General features: G+C 48.7%; 1 protein-coding gene across 1 annotated transcript in view; it reads right to left on the minus strand.

The window, feature by feature from the left end:
* The window catches only part of SORCS3 (sortilin related VPS10 domain containing receptor 3), a 565,587-nt gene extending 552,142 nt beyond the window's left edge, over positions 1-13,445 (minus strand). The window contains exon 1 of the mRNA XM_074373664.1: positions 12,622-13,445. Within this exon, the coding sequence (XP_074229765.1) occupies positions 12,622-13,248 (627 nt within the window). The 5' untranslated portion in view covers positions 13,249-13,445. The remainder of the gene's footprint in view (positions 1-12,621) is intronic.
* Positions 13,446-14,032: the final 587 nt, after the last annotated feature.

Raw genomic sequence — 14,032 nt, forward strand, 5'->3', positions numbered from 1 at the left:
TTGTTTTTTTTAACACCATGGTAAAAGTGCTAATGAAAGTGTTCCATTTGTGATGGAAGAAGGCAAAAGAAGGGGGGAGCAATACGTGGTCTCAGATCTGCTGTGGAAGGACCTCCAGCTACCTAAGGAATAAAGGAGCGGTAATGAGAACTAACACCTTGAGTTCCTGTCTCCCCCTGCCCTGTTCATATCACCCTTGTTCACAGCGCTTTGAAAAGCACTCTTCTCAAAGGGCTTCCAGGTGTAGTAGCTCGTTATTTAACGGTGACATGAGGGGAGCAGACAGAAGTGTCCTCATTTCACACGTGAAGAAATGACTGACCTAACACCACCTCTGGTTTATAGCGAGACCAGCCCGCATCAAGAGATGCGCCAGTTACTCTTTCATTTTATAGATAAGGAAAATGAATCCCAGAACATTCAAGTCACTTACCTGGTGTCATCCTAAGCAAACAAATGACCGAACAAATGAATCAAAGTAAGCTCACGTGCTTTGGATAAGACTAAATTCTTGAAAAAAAGCATTTTCCCATTTGCTTTTATCATATGTTCTAGGCCCTTCACTTGCTAATGTACCCAGGGGAAAAAAATCTTATTCATAGACATATAAGCTACTTTACCTGGAAGGGTCTTCATTCCCTTGTATTTAACAAGCAGGTGACTTGCTGAGGAGTTTATGTAAATCAGGAAGCCATTTAGAGCCCAACTCCCAGGCCAATATTATTTCCAACCTGTCATGTCGCCCCTCACTAAGGACAGCTTAGGAGGGAAGACATCAACTGTAAGCTAGCTACTCCCTGCTGAAATCCTGACAAAGTCTAAGAAAAAAGTCACACCCTATTCCCAGGCAAGAGATCGTCTGCCAGCAGGCAGAGGTTAAATTTCAGGGAAGCCGTGTATTGTGAAGATTAAACACCTGCCCTGGGGTGGGGGCTCCTGCGCTCTGAGAAGTGACAGCGAAAACTAATTTGGAGCTGTGTGTCCCCTCCTCAAACCCCCAATGCCCTGTTCCTGCCACTCAGTATAACCTAGGCTCCTTCCTACCGGAAGGTTCCAACCCAAAAGGAGGACCCTGTCAGAACCAGGGTCAGCTGGTTCTGACCAATATCTCCCTCTTTATAACCAATATGTACCATAGTAGGGCCTGATGCAGAGTTTTAAAAGAATGTGAGGGAAATTTCTGATTTGGTATGATGGTTAATTTCATGTGTCAACTTGACTATGCCATGGGGTGTCCAGATATTTAGTCAAATAATACTCTAGGTGTGTCTGTGAAGGTATTTCTGGATGACTTGAACGTCGGATTTGGTAGGCTAGGTAAAGCAGACTGTCTTCCCAGTGTGGGTGGGCCTCGTTCAACCCACTGAAGGCCTGAGTGGAACAGAAAGGCTCTGTAAGAAACGACTCTTTCTCTCTGCTTGTCTTTAAGTTAAGTTGGGACATCGGTCTCCTTCTGCTTTCAGACTTAGACTCAGGCTGGAACTACATGATCAGCTCCCCTGGGTCTCATGATAGCTAGTTGTGGATTTTTCAGTCTCCATAGCAGTGTCAGCCAATTACTTAGAGTAAATCTCTTTATATGTGTATGGATATATGTATCTACATATATAAAGAGATTTACTGTGAAGGCTGCACATATCCCATTGGTTTTCCTTCTCTGGAGAGCCCAGACTAACACACTTGGAAATAACTAAAGCATCTTAGGTTGTATTCCTCCAGAAGTGGACTCTGAAACAAAGCCTTGAGTTCAGGTACAACTGACCCTTGGACAACTAGGTTCAAACAGCGTGGGTCCACTCATACTTGAATTTTTCTACAGGATCCGTGTTTGGTTGAATCTGCAGGCAGGGAATTTCAAATACTGGAGGGCCAAATGTAAAGTCATACAACAGGTTTCTTTTAATTGCATGGGGGGTCAGCACCCCTCACCCTTACATTGTTCAAGGGTCAACTGTAGTTTATTTGGGAGGTGAGCCCAGGAAATAATGATTGGGGAGGGGAGAAAGGAGATAATAATGGGAAGGTAGCCAATAAAGCAAGCAAGTTACCACCGTAGGCAACTGGGGCTTAATCTCACTGGAGGTCCTGGGAGATAGTGTAGAAAACAAGTTTCAGAGTTAACTTACCCCAAAGGGCAAGGGAGCTGGGGTATTTATCCACCAACTTCCAGCAGTCATTGTCAGATGGCTACTCCCTACTCCTTGATGGAAATTAATTCCCTGATGCTTCCAGCGTGCACCTGCATTATCAAAGCAAGCCCCAGTGGGCACGCAGTCCGTGGTGCTGGTGATCAGAAGTCAGACCAGCTTGCAGATAAAAGGCAAATGCTGAGGGCATGTGGGCAGAGTACCAACTGATCTACTATAAAAGGACATATGTTCAACTTACCCCTCTTCCTGTCCAGGCAGATAATGAGAACTAACATTCTTAACCAGTGGAATATCCTTCCACGCTAGCCCCTTTAGTGTATTATCTACAACATCCCTACAAACTCAGTATTATTCCCATTTTACAGCTAGGGAAACTAAAGCTCAGAGACCTACCGGAAATCACTGTTGTGTGGGGAGCTTCTCATAACAGGAAAAAAAAATTTTCTAAGTTTTGAGAAATCTTCCAGTCAAAAGTTTGCTTTCAAGCATGAATAACATTGAAAGCAACATAGTGATATGATCAATTAATTTGCTTAAAGATACTATCTTTCCTCTACCTGCCACCACCCCGGAAAACAAGTTTCTTTGCATCTCTAATACCATGGCCTCAAAAACTCTTATTGTAACAAGTTCCCCAATATGTGTAATCACATTCAGATATGGCAGCTTGAGCTCCTGAACAAATGTTCAACTCAGTCATTGTTCTCCATCTCCCACTGAGCACAGATTTTAAAAAGAAAAAGTTCATTTCTTATGCAGCAGTGTAATCTTTAACCTGATTCTAACCATCTGGAAGAGAAACTGCTACCTCATCATAGATGCCAAAAAGGCTTTGAGAGTTCTGAGTCAGACATGCAGGAACTGGGAATCGGTGAGAGGCAATTGTGATGTTCCAGGGGTGCAGACCCTAGGCCTGGGGGCAGCAAGAAGCCAGACCCTTCCCCATTCCCAAGGCACTCATTCTTTACCCTTGCAGTTTTAACAATTTAAGAATTTTTTTTTGTCATTCAATTCAATGCGCTTCTACTGACTGACCACCGTACATAAGAAAGTGTGGGAACACAAAGGCAGGAAATGCAAAAGAGATGGGAGAACCCAGTCTGAGCATCATTTCTGGCTGAATTTACCTTTAGAGTTTTAGCTGAGTCATTTATGGGCTGAATAGGCTGCAGAATGGATGTATTTGAACAAAACATCCATTTCCTTTTTTCTGCAGGAAGGGGCTGAAGGATCAGCACCACCCCCCTCCCCACACTGGACTCAACTGCTTGGTTGCCCATCAATTGTCCATCTATGGTCACCAGATGACCCTTCCCACAATGCACTCACAGGTCCCTAAGGCTCTTCTTCACTCCTTTGCAACAATTCCTCATGCAGCACTTTTTTTTTTTTTTTCATCCTATTTATTGTCACTTCTTTCCCAGGGCAACACTCCCTCTAGTGTCTGTGTAGGATCTCAGGATCCATTCTTGGTGTATAGGGTGCAGGCAAAAAGGGAATTCAAGCCTGTACCTTGCTAGATGTGGATCCTTACAAAATATTCCTGGGTTTGGCCAGTGTGATAATTCTGAGAAAGAAGCTGCCGATATTCTGCAGATAGTTCCTGCCACAGAGATTCCCATTTCACACCAGGCACAAAGCACAGGCAGGAGATGGAAGGGAGAAATGAACCCAGAACATTAAGGTCTATCCCATGACTTGGATGAGATGAATCTCTGGCACTCTAGGCTCTTCCTGTCCTCCAGTCCTGTGTTTTCCTATTTTCCTAAAGCTACACATTTCACTCACCTCCTTCAAGAAGTCTTCCGTGATTAGCTGTGAGCTATAATCATGGATGCCCAACCCAAGAGAAGCTACTCTTCATCTTTCTGGATGTCCTTCTCAAAACTTTACTCAATGAAAGCCCTGAAAATATGTTCAACCTATTTGTTGTCTATTAGTGTAATTGTTAACCTGATTCTAACCATTTCTATTACAAATTCTGAATGAGAGTTTCAAATAGCCAGGTCCCCAGCCATTTACACTTCTCTATCTCTTTCACTATCTCCCTTATCATGACACAGAAAATAGATATCACCAAGACTCATCTGACTCAGGACATGGACTATGGGAAGTGGTTGAAATGAGCATCTCACTGATACCTAGGTTCTAGCCAAGGCTTTGCAATCAGCTTAGTGGGAAACTTTGGGCAAGTACCACCTTCCTCTGCTTCAGTGTTTCCATCTGAAAATAAAGAGAAAGTCCCTTCCAATATAAAAGTAACCACTAAACCAACTAAAATATTTGGAGGACTAAGTACAAGCCAGGCATTTCTTTTAAACACTTTGCTATGTACAGTATCTTATTTAATCCTTAAAAACAGCCCAATGTGAGAGGTACTATTATTACAGATCCCTTTTTATAAATGAAAAATAGGCAAGAGAGGGTGACAACTCACCCGATACCACACAGCTATTAAGAGACAGAGGCAGACAACCCAATTAAAAAGTGCGCAGAAGAATGGAATAAACATTTTTCCAGAGAGGACATGCAGATGGCCAATAGGCACATGAAAAAATGCTCAACATCACTAATCATCAGGGAAATGCAAATCAAATCCACAATGAGATAATCACCTCACACCTGTCAGAATGTCAATCATCAAAAAGAACACAAATAAGAAATGCTGGCGAGTATGTGAAAAAGGGAACCCTCCTACACTGTAGGTAGGAATGTAAATTGGTACAGTATGGAAGTCTATCAAAAAACTAAAACTAGAACTACCATATGACCAGCAATTTCACTCCTAATATACCTGATAAAAATAAAAACACCAATTTGAAAAGATACATGCACCCCAGAGTTCATAGCATTATTTATAATTGCCAAGGTATGGAAGCAAACTGAGTGTCCATCAACAAATGAATGGATAAAGGAGATGCGCGATACACATACACTCACACACACTTACACACACACACACACAAATTAAAAACTACTCAACCATTTAAAAAAAAGAAATAATGCATTTGCAGCAACATGGATGAATCTGGAGGGCATTATGTTAAGTGAAGTAAGTCAGACAGAGGAACACAAATACTGTATGATATCACTTATGCGTGGAATCCCCAAAAAAATACAACCAACTAGTAAATATAACAAAAAAGAAGCAAATTCACAGATCCAGAGAACAAACTAGTGGTTACCAGTGGAGAGAGGAAAGCAGGGAGGGTAAATATAGGGGGAAGGGAATAAGATAGTACAAACTATCAGGTACAAAATAAGCTGCAAGGATATATTGTACAACACGGGGAATACAGCCAATATTTTATAATAACTATAAATGGAGTATAACCTGTAAAAATTGTGAAGCATTATATTGTACATCTGTAACTTATGTGTAATTGTACAGCAACTATATTTCAATTTTTTTTTAAAGACTAAATTAAACTAAATTAAACCTAACCCAAACGAAAGAGAGAGAGGGATTCACACCCAGGCCTCTGGCTCCAGAACCCCTGCTCCTGTTCACCATTTGTTTCGTGCTGCCAGCCTGTCTCTGTTCCTAACAAACCCTCAAGAGGACTGCATTAATGACGGAAACCGTGCACAAGTATGAATTCATGCAAGTTGAGCCATCGTACCCAGGCTACATAATCCACACCCCAGCAGGACCCTCGATGACCCTCTATAACTGCATCCAGCTTTTCCTCCCAGCTAGGTTCTCTTCCAGCTCACGCCAAGTCACAGGCCCCTGTGGAGCAAGGGGCACTCTTTTGCTCACCAACAGCCCTGAAAGGCTGGCCCCACGGTGCTCCGGGCCCTCTCACCCCAACCCAGTAGGGAAGGTTTCCTCTGCTCCCCAGCGAGAAGTTAACAGCAGAAAGCTATCCATGCAGCCCTGAAGTTCTTAGACTCCGTGACTTTTTGGAACTTTACTATAGCACGTTTATTAGCATACTACAAAGAACAGCATTTCCATAAATAATTAAACCCAAACTACACTGATCAAAATAAATGAGCAAAATGTTCCTGGTGATGCAACCAGGCTTGATTCACTCACTCAAATAACGAGGGGACTCACAAGAGGCCCCCATTAACAACAGTTAGTAAGACACAGATTGTACATCAAGGAGCTTGGTATTTATTGTCTGCAGTCACGGCAGGGGGTGGGCAGGGTGGCCACGAGACACAGCCAGGGAACAGGAGGGAGGGAGCTATTCCTAAGCCTCTCTGTGTATACTCATCCTAGGCCTCAGTCTACCCTGTCTATAAAATGGGCAGCACCCTAAAATGGTCCGTAAAATCAAGGAGAAAACCAGGAGTGTATAGGGGATAACTATTCGGAGAGAAAGACCAGAAAGGTGTGCAAGCTATAGGGTACCAATGTTTCTGAGCCCCACACCCCTCATCTTGATGCTGAGTGATGTTATGAACACAATTTCCAAGTGCACTTCCCACCTAGACTTTCTGTGAGTCTGAGATGCCCATAGGGTCTCCCACAGTGATCCTCTCTCCTCTGAGCTCACAGCCTGAAATGATCACTTGACAATTAACCACGTATCACCCTGTGGCATCTGTCTTGTTGTCATGTGTTATTTAACTTTATGGAAGAGCAGTCTTATACCCAAAGCATATCAGAAGGACCTTGAGGCAAATGCTGCCTTATCCTTCTTTGTCTCTCCCTCCATCACAGCCCTGCCAACCCCACAGTCCCCAAAACACTGCCACACACATGGTGAACACTTGGCAAATGGGTGAATATCCTATGTGAATCCATCTGACCTCTGAAGTACATGAGGAAGAAGCCAGATTGTTGACTAGTCCCTATTTTCATCCTCTGACTAAGGGGGTTAGAGATGCCTCCGCATCTTATGTTAAAAGTCACTTGTAAAATAATGCTATTTATTTTGTGCCATTAAGTGCTATTAAGAGACAGTGTCAGCAGCTGTCCAGCTCTCAGGCTCAGTTCAGCAAGTATGGACGTGTCAAGCACTGTGCCCCAGGACACCAGGCACGCAGGAGAAGAGCAGGACTCACTCTGGGGTGTCGGGAAGTGGGGCGCTGTTCTAATTATTTTATCCCTCACCTTCCAAACATTCATAAAATAACCAAGTGCTAAACTAAATATAATCAAATGTGTGGGGCAGTCTGTAAATTCTATAAACAGGAACCGGGAAAATAAATGCTTCTCAGGAAGGTTCTAGAGCGGCACCATGTTTGATTCTTAAACTGAGTTGTATGAGCAGTGGGTGCACCTCAATAGAGGAAGAAAGTTAATCTGAGTGAAGGACAGGTCAAGAGTGAAGGCTTGGAGTCACGAAGGAGGTTGGAATGACAAAGGGGCTTCCTTGGCCAGAGTGAAGGGGTCCCTCAGGGAACAGTCTGCCACAGAGTTGGAGAAGCAGCCCCCCAGGCGCTGTGAAAGGCATAGAATGCCAAGCTAAAGGACTTGGATTTGAATCCAAGAGGTTAAAGGTACTCAAGATAGAACACAGAGATACTGGATGAAATGTTCCTGGTTTTAGCAGTTGTCAAGTGTATATGAACAACCTGAGAAAGAAACCATCGCTATCCCAAGGGACAGGGATTTCCAGTTCCTTCGCAGCCTCTGCTCAATGAGGCTCAGTCATTCACCCACTTGGTCAAACACGGTAGAGCTTCTCTGCTGCATGTAAGGCAGAGTTCTTTCACTTCCACTTCCTGCCAACAAAGTCAGAGCACCATCCAGACCCTTCTCTCAGTAAGCCACCATGCCAGGGGGACAATTATGGTTAGCTAAAGGATGTCCATCCCATAGAGCCAGCGCTGCTTACCCAAAGTGGCCCACCAGGCATTCTATATTTTCCACCTTCAATTCTACAAGACCTCTTTTCTCCCAAACTGGCAGAAAAGTCATCCTCTGACCTTTTCTCCTTACAGGGGAGTGTCTCAAGCCAGCCTAGAGGCCAAAGGAGGCAGGAAAGCAACAGGGAAGCCAAGCCCACAGGCCCTGGTGTACCTGGCCTCGGATAAACCCCTCAGACACAGCCTCCTATCTCAGCTGGTCCAGCTTTGTCACAACTCTCTGCTCTTTATAGGATGATTCAGAGCCAGTTCCCCCAATTACAGTAAGAGATTCACACAGCCCAGTCCGAGGGAAAAGCAGTTCTCTCCTCTCTGACCCCCTGAGCCTTCTTGACACTGGAGCCACAACCCTCCCTCCCCCGCCTCCCATCATCCCTTAAACCCAACATAATTTAGAGAAGCCACTTGCCCGCATTCCTTCCCTGCCAACTACGAAGCAAGTTCCAACCACTGCATTTCTGCAACCCTTAAATCAGGCCTCCCAATTCAAGAGTTTGCAACTTCTGCTCACCTTGGAAATCACTGCAGGATCTGAGAAGCAAATCATACCCTGTAACCCAGCCATCAGAGCTGACAAGTAGCCTGTGTGGGACCCACCCTCCCCACCCCCAGGCCAACAGTGACCGGGAGCAATTAGTGCTGTTCTGTCTGTCCCGCTGCATCTCCCAGCTATGTCTCAACTGAGATGGCTCCCCTTGTAATATTAATTAAAAACAGATTCTTTTTGGCAAACCCCTGAAGAACGGCTCCTGTGGCAGGCTTCTTTATTAAGCCTCCAAGAGGCAAAACGCATTAAGATATTGTGACACGGGGACTGTGAGCAGGGACAAGAAGGCGAGACAATCCAGCCAAAACCTATTTGAAAAATCTGTTGGGGAGCCACAATTAGATGTTCCAGTGAGTGAAATACAATTAATCTGATCAAATCTGTCACTATTTTGCACATTAGTAGTAAATATTTTAGAGCACAGTCCAGCTGAATTAGTTAAGGGGATGAAATCCTGCCTGGGAGAACATTTGTGTTCCACCCGCTAATGCGGAAGGGTAGGGACCTGGAGTTCTCAGGATCTCCCCATCTCTCCTCCCCCAGGTGCAGTGTTGGGCACACGAATTGAAAACTATCTGGCAAATCATTCCAGCCAGACACACTGCAGGGGCAGCAGCCTGCAAATCGCTGTTGATGTGAGTGAGCTACAGGAAAGGCATGGGGATCTGTCTATGGGAGGACGCGGTCTTCTCATCTCAGCACCCAGAATGGGGATCCCCATCAAGGGATGCAGTGCAGAGGGAGCATAGGAAGTGAGCTGTGGCTTCACAATTTCTGCTCTCCAAAGCCATTTGCCAACTCACTAACCAAGCAGGGAAGCATCTTTCTCCCTTTGAAGGGGAAGAGCAGAATGATGTGTTTTTCTGTATCCCTGTAAGCCATGGGGTCTGGGTTCCCTCTGGGTGTTTGTGAAACACTCTCTAGCCCATTAATCACCAGGATCCCAGCTGGAGACAACCAGAGAGAAGGGCAAACTGCTCTTCCAGTGTACAGGCTCCAAGCCCAAGTTCACCCCCTCTCCTCCGAAACACCTGGCAGGGCACAAAAGGTCAGCAGGGGACCCACACTCCATCCCCTCCTGGCTCAAGCCTGCTAGGCACTTGGTGCTTTGCCCTCGAAGCCATCTCACCCCACTCCTGGGAGCAAAGTAAATACATGACTCAAGCACAGAAGGAGAGTCTCAGCCCCTGGGCACACGCTGGATGTGGCGGGTGGGGCGAAGGTCCTTCCCTTGAGTGTCCACCTCTGCACACAGGCCAGAGTAGAGTTCAATTTTCAGTTACATGGGGTGACTGGAAACTCTCCCCAAAAAGTAACTCATGCAAGGAATGAGGTCCACCAGAGACACCTGGAGGGAGAGTGGGAAGCCCCACAAGGTGTTAACTAACCTGGTGGCCATCCCAGAGAAGAACATGTTTACCCCTTTTGAAGTCAGAGGGAAAATGGAATTCTCTTTTCATGCCAACAGAGCCTGATGCTAAGACCCATGTACTCTGCCTTGGGGACATCTCCCTCCACTTTGAAACCAATGAGGAAGGGACTTTCCAGAAGGTCCATCATCTCCATCACTCCTCACCCTGGCTTTCATTTACAGCACCTTCTTTTGCTGCCTTCAGGAAAAGGGAGAAAGAAACCAACTAGGTAATGTTGCAGAAATGGGTTTTCCAGTTACTCTCCCGGAGTTATTTCCTTCAAGCCTCTCAAAAGCAGGGCCACCTTAGCCTGTTTCCTCATCTTCCTTAGAGCAGCAGCGACCGACACTCAAGGAAGCCCTTCTCACTGGAATTGCCTGTGAAGCATGAGCAACAGAGACAGGTCGAGCCCAGGAGCTAAAAAGGCAGTCTCTCTCTGGACCAGAGGGAGCAGACACCATGGGGTCTCTGCACCCACCCATGCTGCCCTGCCCTTCACTTGGACAGTAAGATCAGCCACAAGGACAACCAATAACCCCCCTGAGGGGCCTTTTATGGACTGCCCAAATCTCATCGCTGTCCCTAAGGACTCTAAGGCCAACTGGTCCACTCCCAGTCCCCTGAGGCCCCCTTTTAACTGAAGAGCCATTTCCCCAAGCTAGACTTGCCCCCATCACTTCCTCTGCTGCACAAATTCATTGAAGATGGGCAGAGAAGGCTATGCACATTTCACTACTGTTTGCAGAAAGCTTTCTCTAACATCCCATCTTCAGGGAATCTGTCAACACACAAAAATGATCCTTAAAATAAAAACCGAAAAGTAAGAAAACTCTTTAGGCAGAGTGAACTTCTATTGTTCAAATGTGGCAGTGATAAAGTCACAGATATGTGAGGACATCACCTCCTCCACCTAGAGAACATTTACTTCCATACATCCTGTCCATCCTCTTCATGAAGTAAGAACATGAACAAAATAACACACACACATAATTCCTCATTATTAAACTAAAAGGAAGTTGAGATTCACAATCCGTTTCTCTCTCTCTCTCTCTCTCTCACACACACACACACACACACACACACACACACACACACACACAGTCCCCTAGGGACTTGCAAGTCCTCAATCACCCATCCTTCCAAATGTTGCCCACTCCCCACATCTAGAGCTGTCCACTCTGAAGCTTTGGGGGTGGGTCTTCACTGGAGGCAGAGGAAGCCAGCTCCCCCACTGCTGGGGAGCTGTGCTGCCCAGATGCTTCCAACCCAGGCTGGGCTGCCTGTGCGCGGTGCCTGGTGTCAGTAAGGACCAGGAAATCTGTACTAGGTATTGCTGATGTGCTGCGCTCTGTGGACTCCTAGCTTTCCTGTTACTCCCTACTCACTCTTGTGACACCCCCCCCCAGGCCTATTAAAATAAGAATTCACACACACGAATATTTCCCAGGGAAATCTTTAAGGTCAGTTACGAACAGAAATACAAAGGGAGTGGAACGGTGTTTTCCCATCAAATGAGTTCCCCAAAGCTGCCTGTACAGACATCCATCATTCTCCAGACTCTGCCCAGCGCCTGGTTCTGCTCTGATCCTGAGAGCCAGAGGTTAGGAAAGGATTTTTGCTAGACTAGCTGAAGTGGGAGCCACGGAAAGGCAGAGCAGTGGGGTAAATCGTGGGAAGCCGCCCCAATTCCTCCCTGAGAGCCATCCCCGAGGTCCCCTGGTCGGGCAGCACGCACTGGCTGCGGGCGAGGGCGGGCTGCAGCAGCTGCCTGGGCAGACCATCTTAAAACCCGGCGCCGGGCCGCGAGCGCTGGAGCCGCCCGAGTGGACTCAAGGGCGCCACCTCTCGGTACAGCGGCTTCCAGGGGAACCTGGCCGCGGAGGGAAAGGGATGGAGAGGTGCGTAGAAAGCACCGGGATCCAACTCCGCTCCGGGAGTTGTTGCAGGATGCAGAGGCCGAGGCGAGTTCTTTTTCCTCAGCGACTTATGTGCTCGCGTTAGAATGAGTGGTGCGGGATGGGTGCTGAATTTCACTTCACACTTTAAACTTTCTTTCTGCCTCTCCAACAGCTTTCCAGGGCAGCTGCCTGGGTTTTGAAGGGGGAATCAGTGTTTCCTAAAGGCCCAGGCTTGGGCCGACTTGGCTCAGCCTCCCGCTTGGACTGAGACAAAGTCGCCTGGAGCCCAGAGCAGCGATCCTAAGGAGGGCTGGAGGGAGCAGCGGAGTCCTAGTGGCTCAATCTCCCGGCTCTCTTTCGTGCGATTGGAGGGGAAAGGTGGGGAGCCCCGGCAGTTGCAGGAATCCGCCAGTCTGTCGAGAGGTTCCTCCCCTAAATCACTGTCCTCACCCAAGAATTCACACACACATCCCAACAGGATAACTGACTCTCCAAGCCGAGTATCAGAGAAAGTGATCACTGATCCCGTTAAGGCATCTCTTCCTCCTCTCCCCTCCCCGCGTCCCCAATCCTAAGGTCTCCAGTAAACAAATGCACACACCGTCTTACAACAAACTCCGCTAACCTGTTGGGGGCGTAGGGAAAGCAGGATGAACCCGTTCTCCCTAAAAGTCGAGGAGCTCCCCTGTCCCTGCCTCTGCCTGGACCCGGAGCTATCTGCTCCTCTCTCCTGCCCCCCATTTCCCTTGCTGTCGGGAAACAGTAAGATCCGCCGGGTCGGTACTCACGCTGCTGTTGTGTCCCGACCAGTGCACCATGGCTTGGTTGTGGGCCGAGTCCCCCGTCAACGCGAACGAGGTGCTGGGTAGCCTGAGCTCTTCAGCCGCCGACCCCCCAGCCCGTGGCGCCTTCACTTCCTCCCGGAGACCCTTGGCCAGAGGGCGGCTTCCTTTGGAACCATCGGCTATAACAGTGGACCGGGCGTCCCCGCGTTCCAGGGCACTGGGGGGCTGCGCCCGGCGACTCCTCCTCGCGCCGCTAGGCTTGCCAGAAGCCGAGATGCCCTGTCCCCACCGTGCGCCTGCGGGCGACAGCTCCCTGGTTTCTCCCTGCTTCTTCCCGCCGCTGCCACCGCCTGGCTGGGGCTGCTGCTCTGGTCCGGGCCGGCGTCCCAGTGCGGCGCCTCTCAGCGCCGTCGCCAGCTCCTCCGGCCACTGGCTTGCCACTGCCCCCGGCGAAAGAGGAGGCAGCGCTGGCGACGGCGAAGCCGGGGCCGAGAGGTGCCCAGGACCGCCCGTCGTGCCCCAAGTGATCTCAGCACCGGCCACGACCCATGTCGACAGGAGCAGGAGCCCGGTCCGGGCGAGGGGCGCCCCGGGCCAGCCTGCCGGGCGCTCTGTGCGCGCCGCCTCCATCCCGCTGCGGCTGCCGCGGCTGGGGCTGCCGAGTGTGTGGCGCCGCCGAGGTGCGGGTCCGGCGCGGGGGGTGTGCGCGCGCCGACGAGCAAGCTAGCGAGTGTGTGTCGGGGGAGTGGGGAGGGGGCGGCCGGGAAGGAGGTGTCTCAGGCTGGCGCGCCTCTCTGGTCTTCTCTACTCTTCCCTCCTGGCTCTGATCGCTCGCTCTTTCCTCCACAGGGTGAGTCCAAAACGCAAGAAAAATTAGTAAGTGCCCCTTCGGTGCTTTTCTTTTCCCCTTAAAAATAAGATCCCCCAAAATCTTCCCCAGCGAGCTCCTCCAGAAATTCTGTCAGGAGTGTTCAAAGGTAATAAGAAAATCCTCTTTTAAAATATGAAAATCAAATCGGATCCAGGAGGAGGGGCTGGCGACGGACCCCAATCCAGAGTCTCTCGGAAATCCAGCCTCCAACCTGCTCCCGGTGAAGAGTTGGGAAACGCTTCTGGCCGCGTTTAGGGGGTTACTCTCCTGGCTTGTAGTAGGAGGCGGGAGATGGCTCGAAGGGAAGGTTGCCGGGGGTGGGGGGGGGTAGGTCTCGAGGGAGGAGGAGGAGTAAAGTGTTTTCAGAGCCAACTGTTCCGGTTGGGGAGCCAAAAGGGAGCCCCGAGTCTTCGCGCGGAGGGGCGACGCGTGGAAGCCGAGCGCGGGATGGACTGGGGACTCCGCTCCTGACTCCCGGCCGGCCCCTCCCGCCGCCCCCAGCGCCTCCGCCCTGTGCGGGGGCACGGGGAGTGCGTGCGTGCG

Source organism: Camelus bactrianus, chromosome 11, assembly GCF_048773025.1.
Source record: "Camelus bactrianus isolate YW-2024 breed Bactrian camel chromosome 11, ASM4877302v1, whole genome shotgun sequence".
In the NCBI taxonomy this organism is placed as follows: domain Eukaryota; kingdom Metazoa; phylum Chordata; class Mammalia; order Artiodactyla; family Camelidae; genus Camelus; species Camelus bactrianus.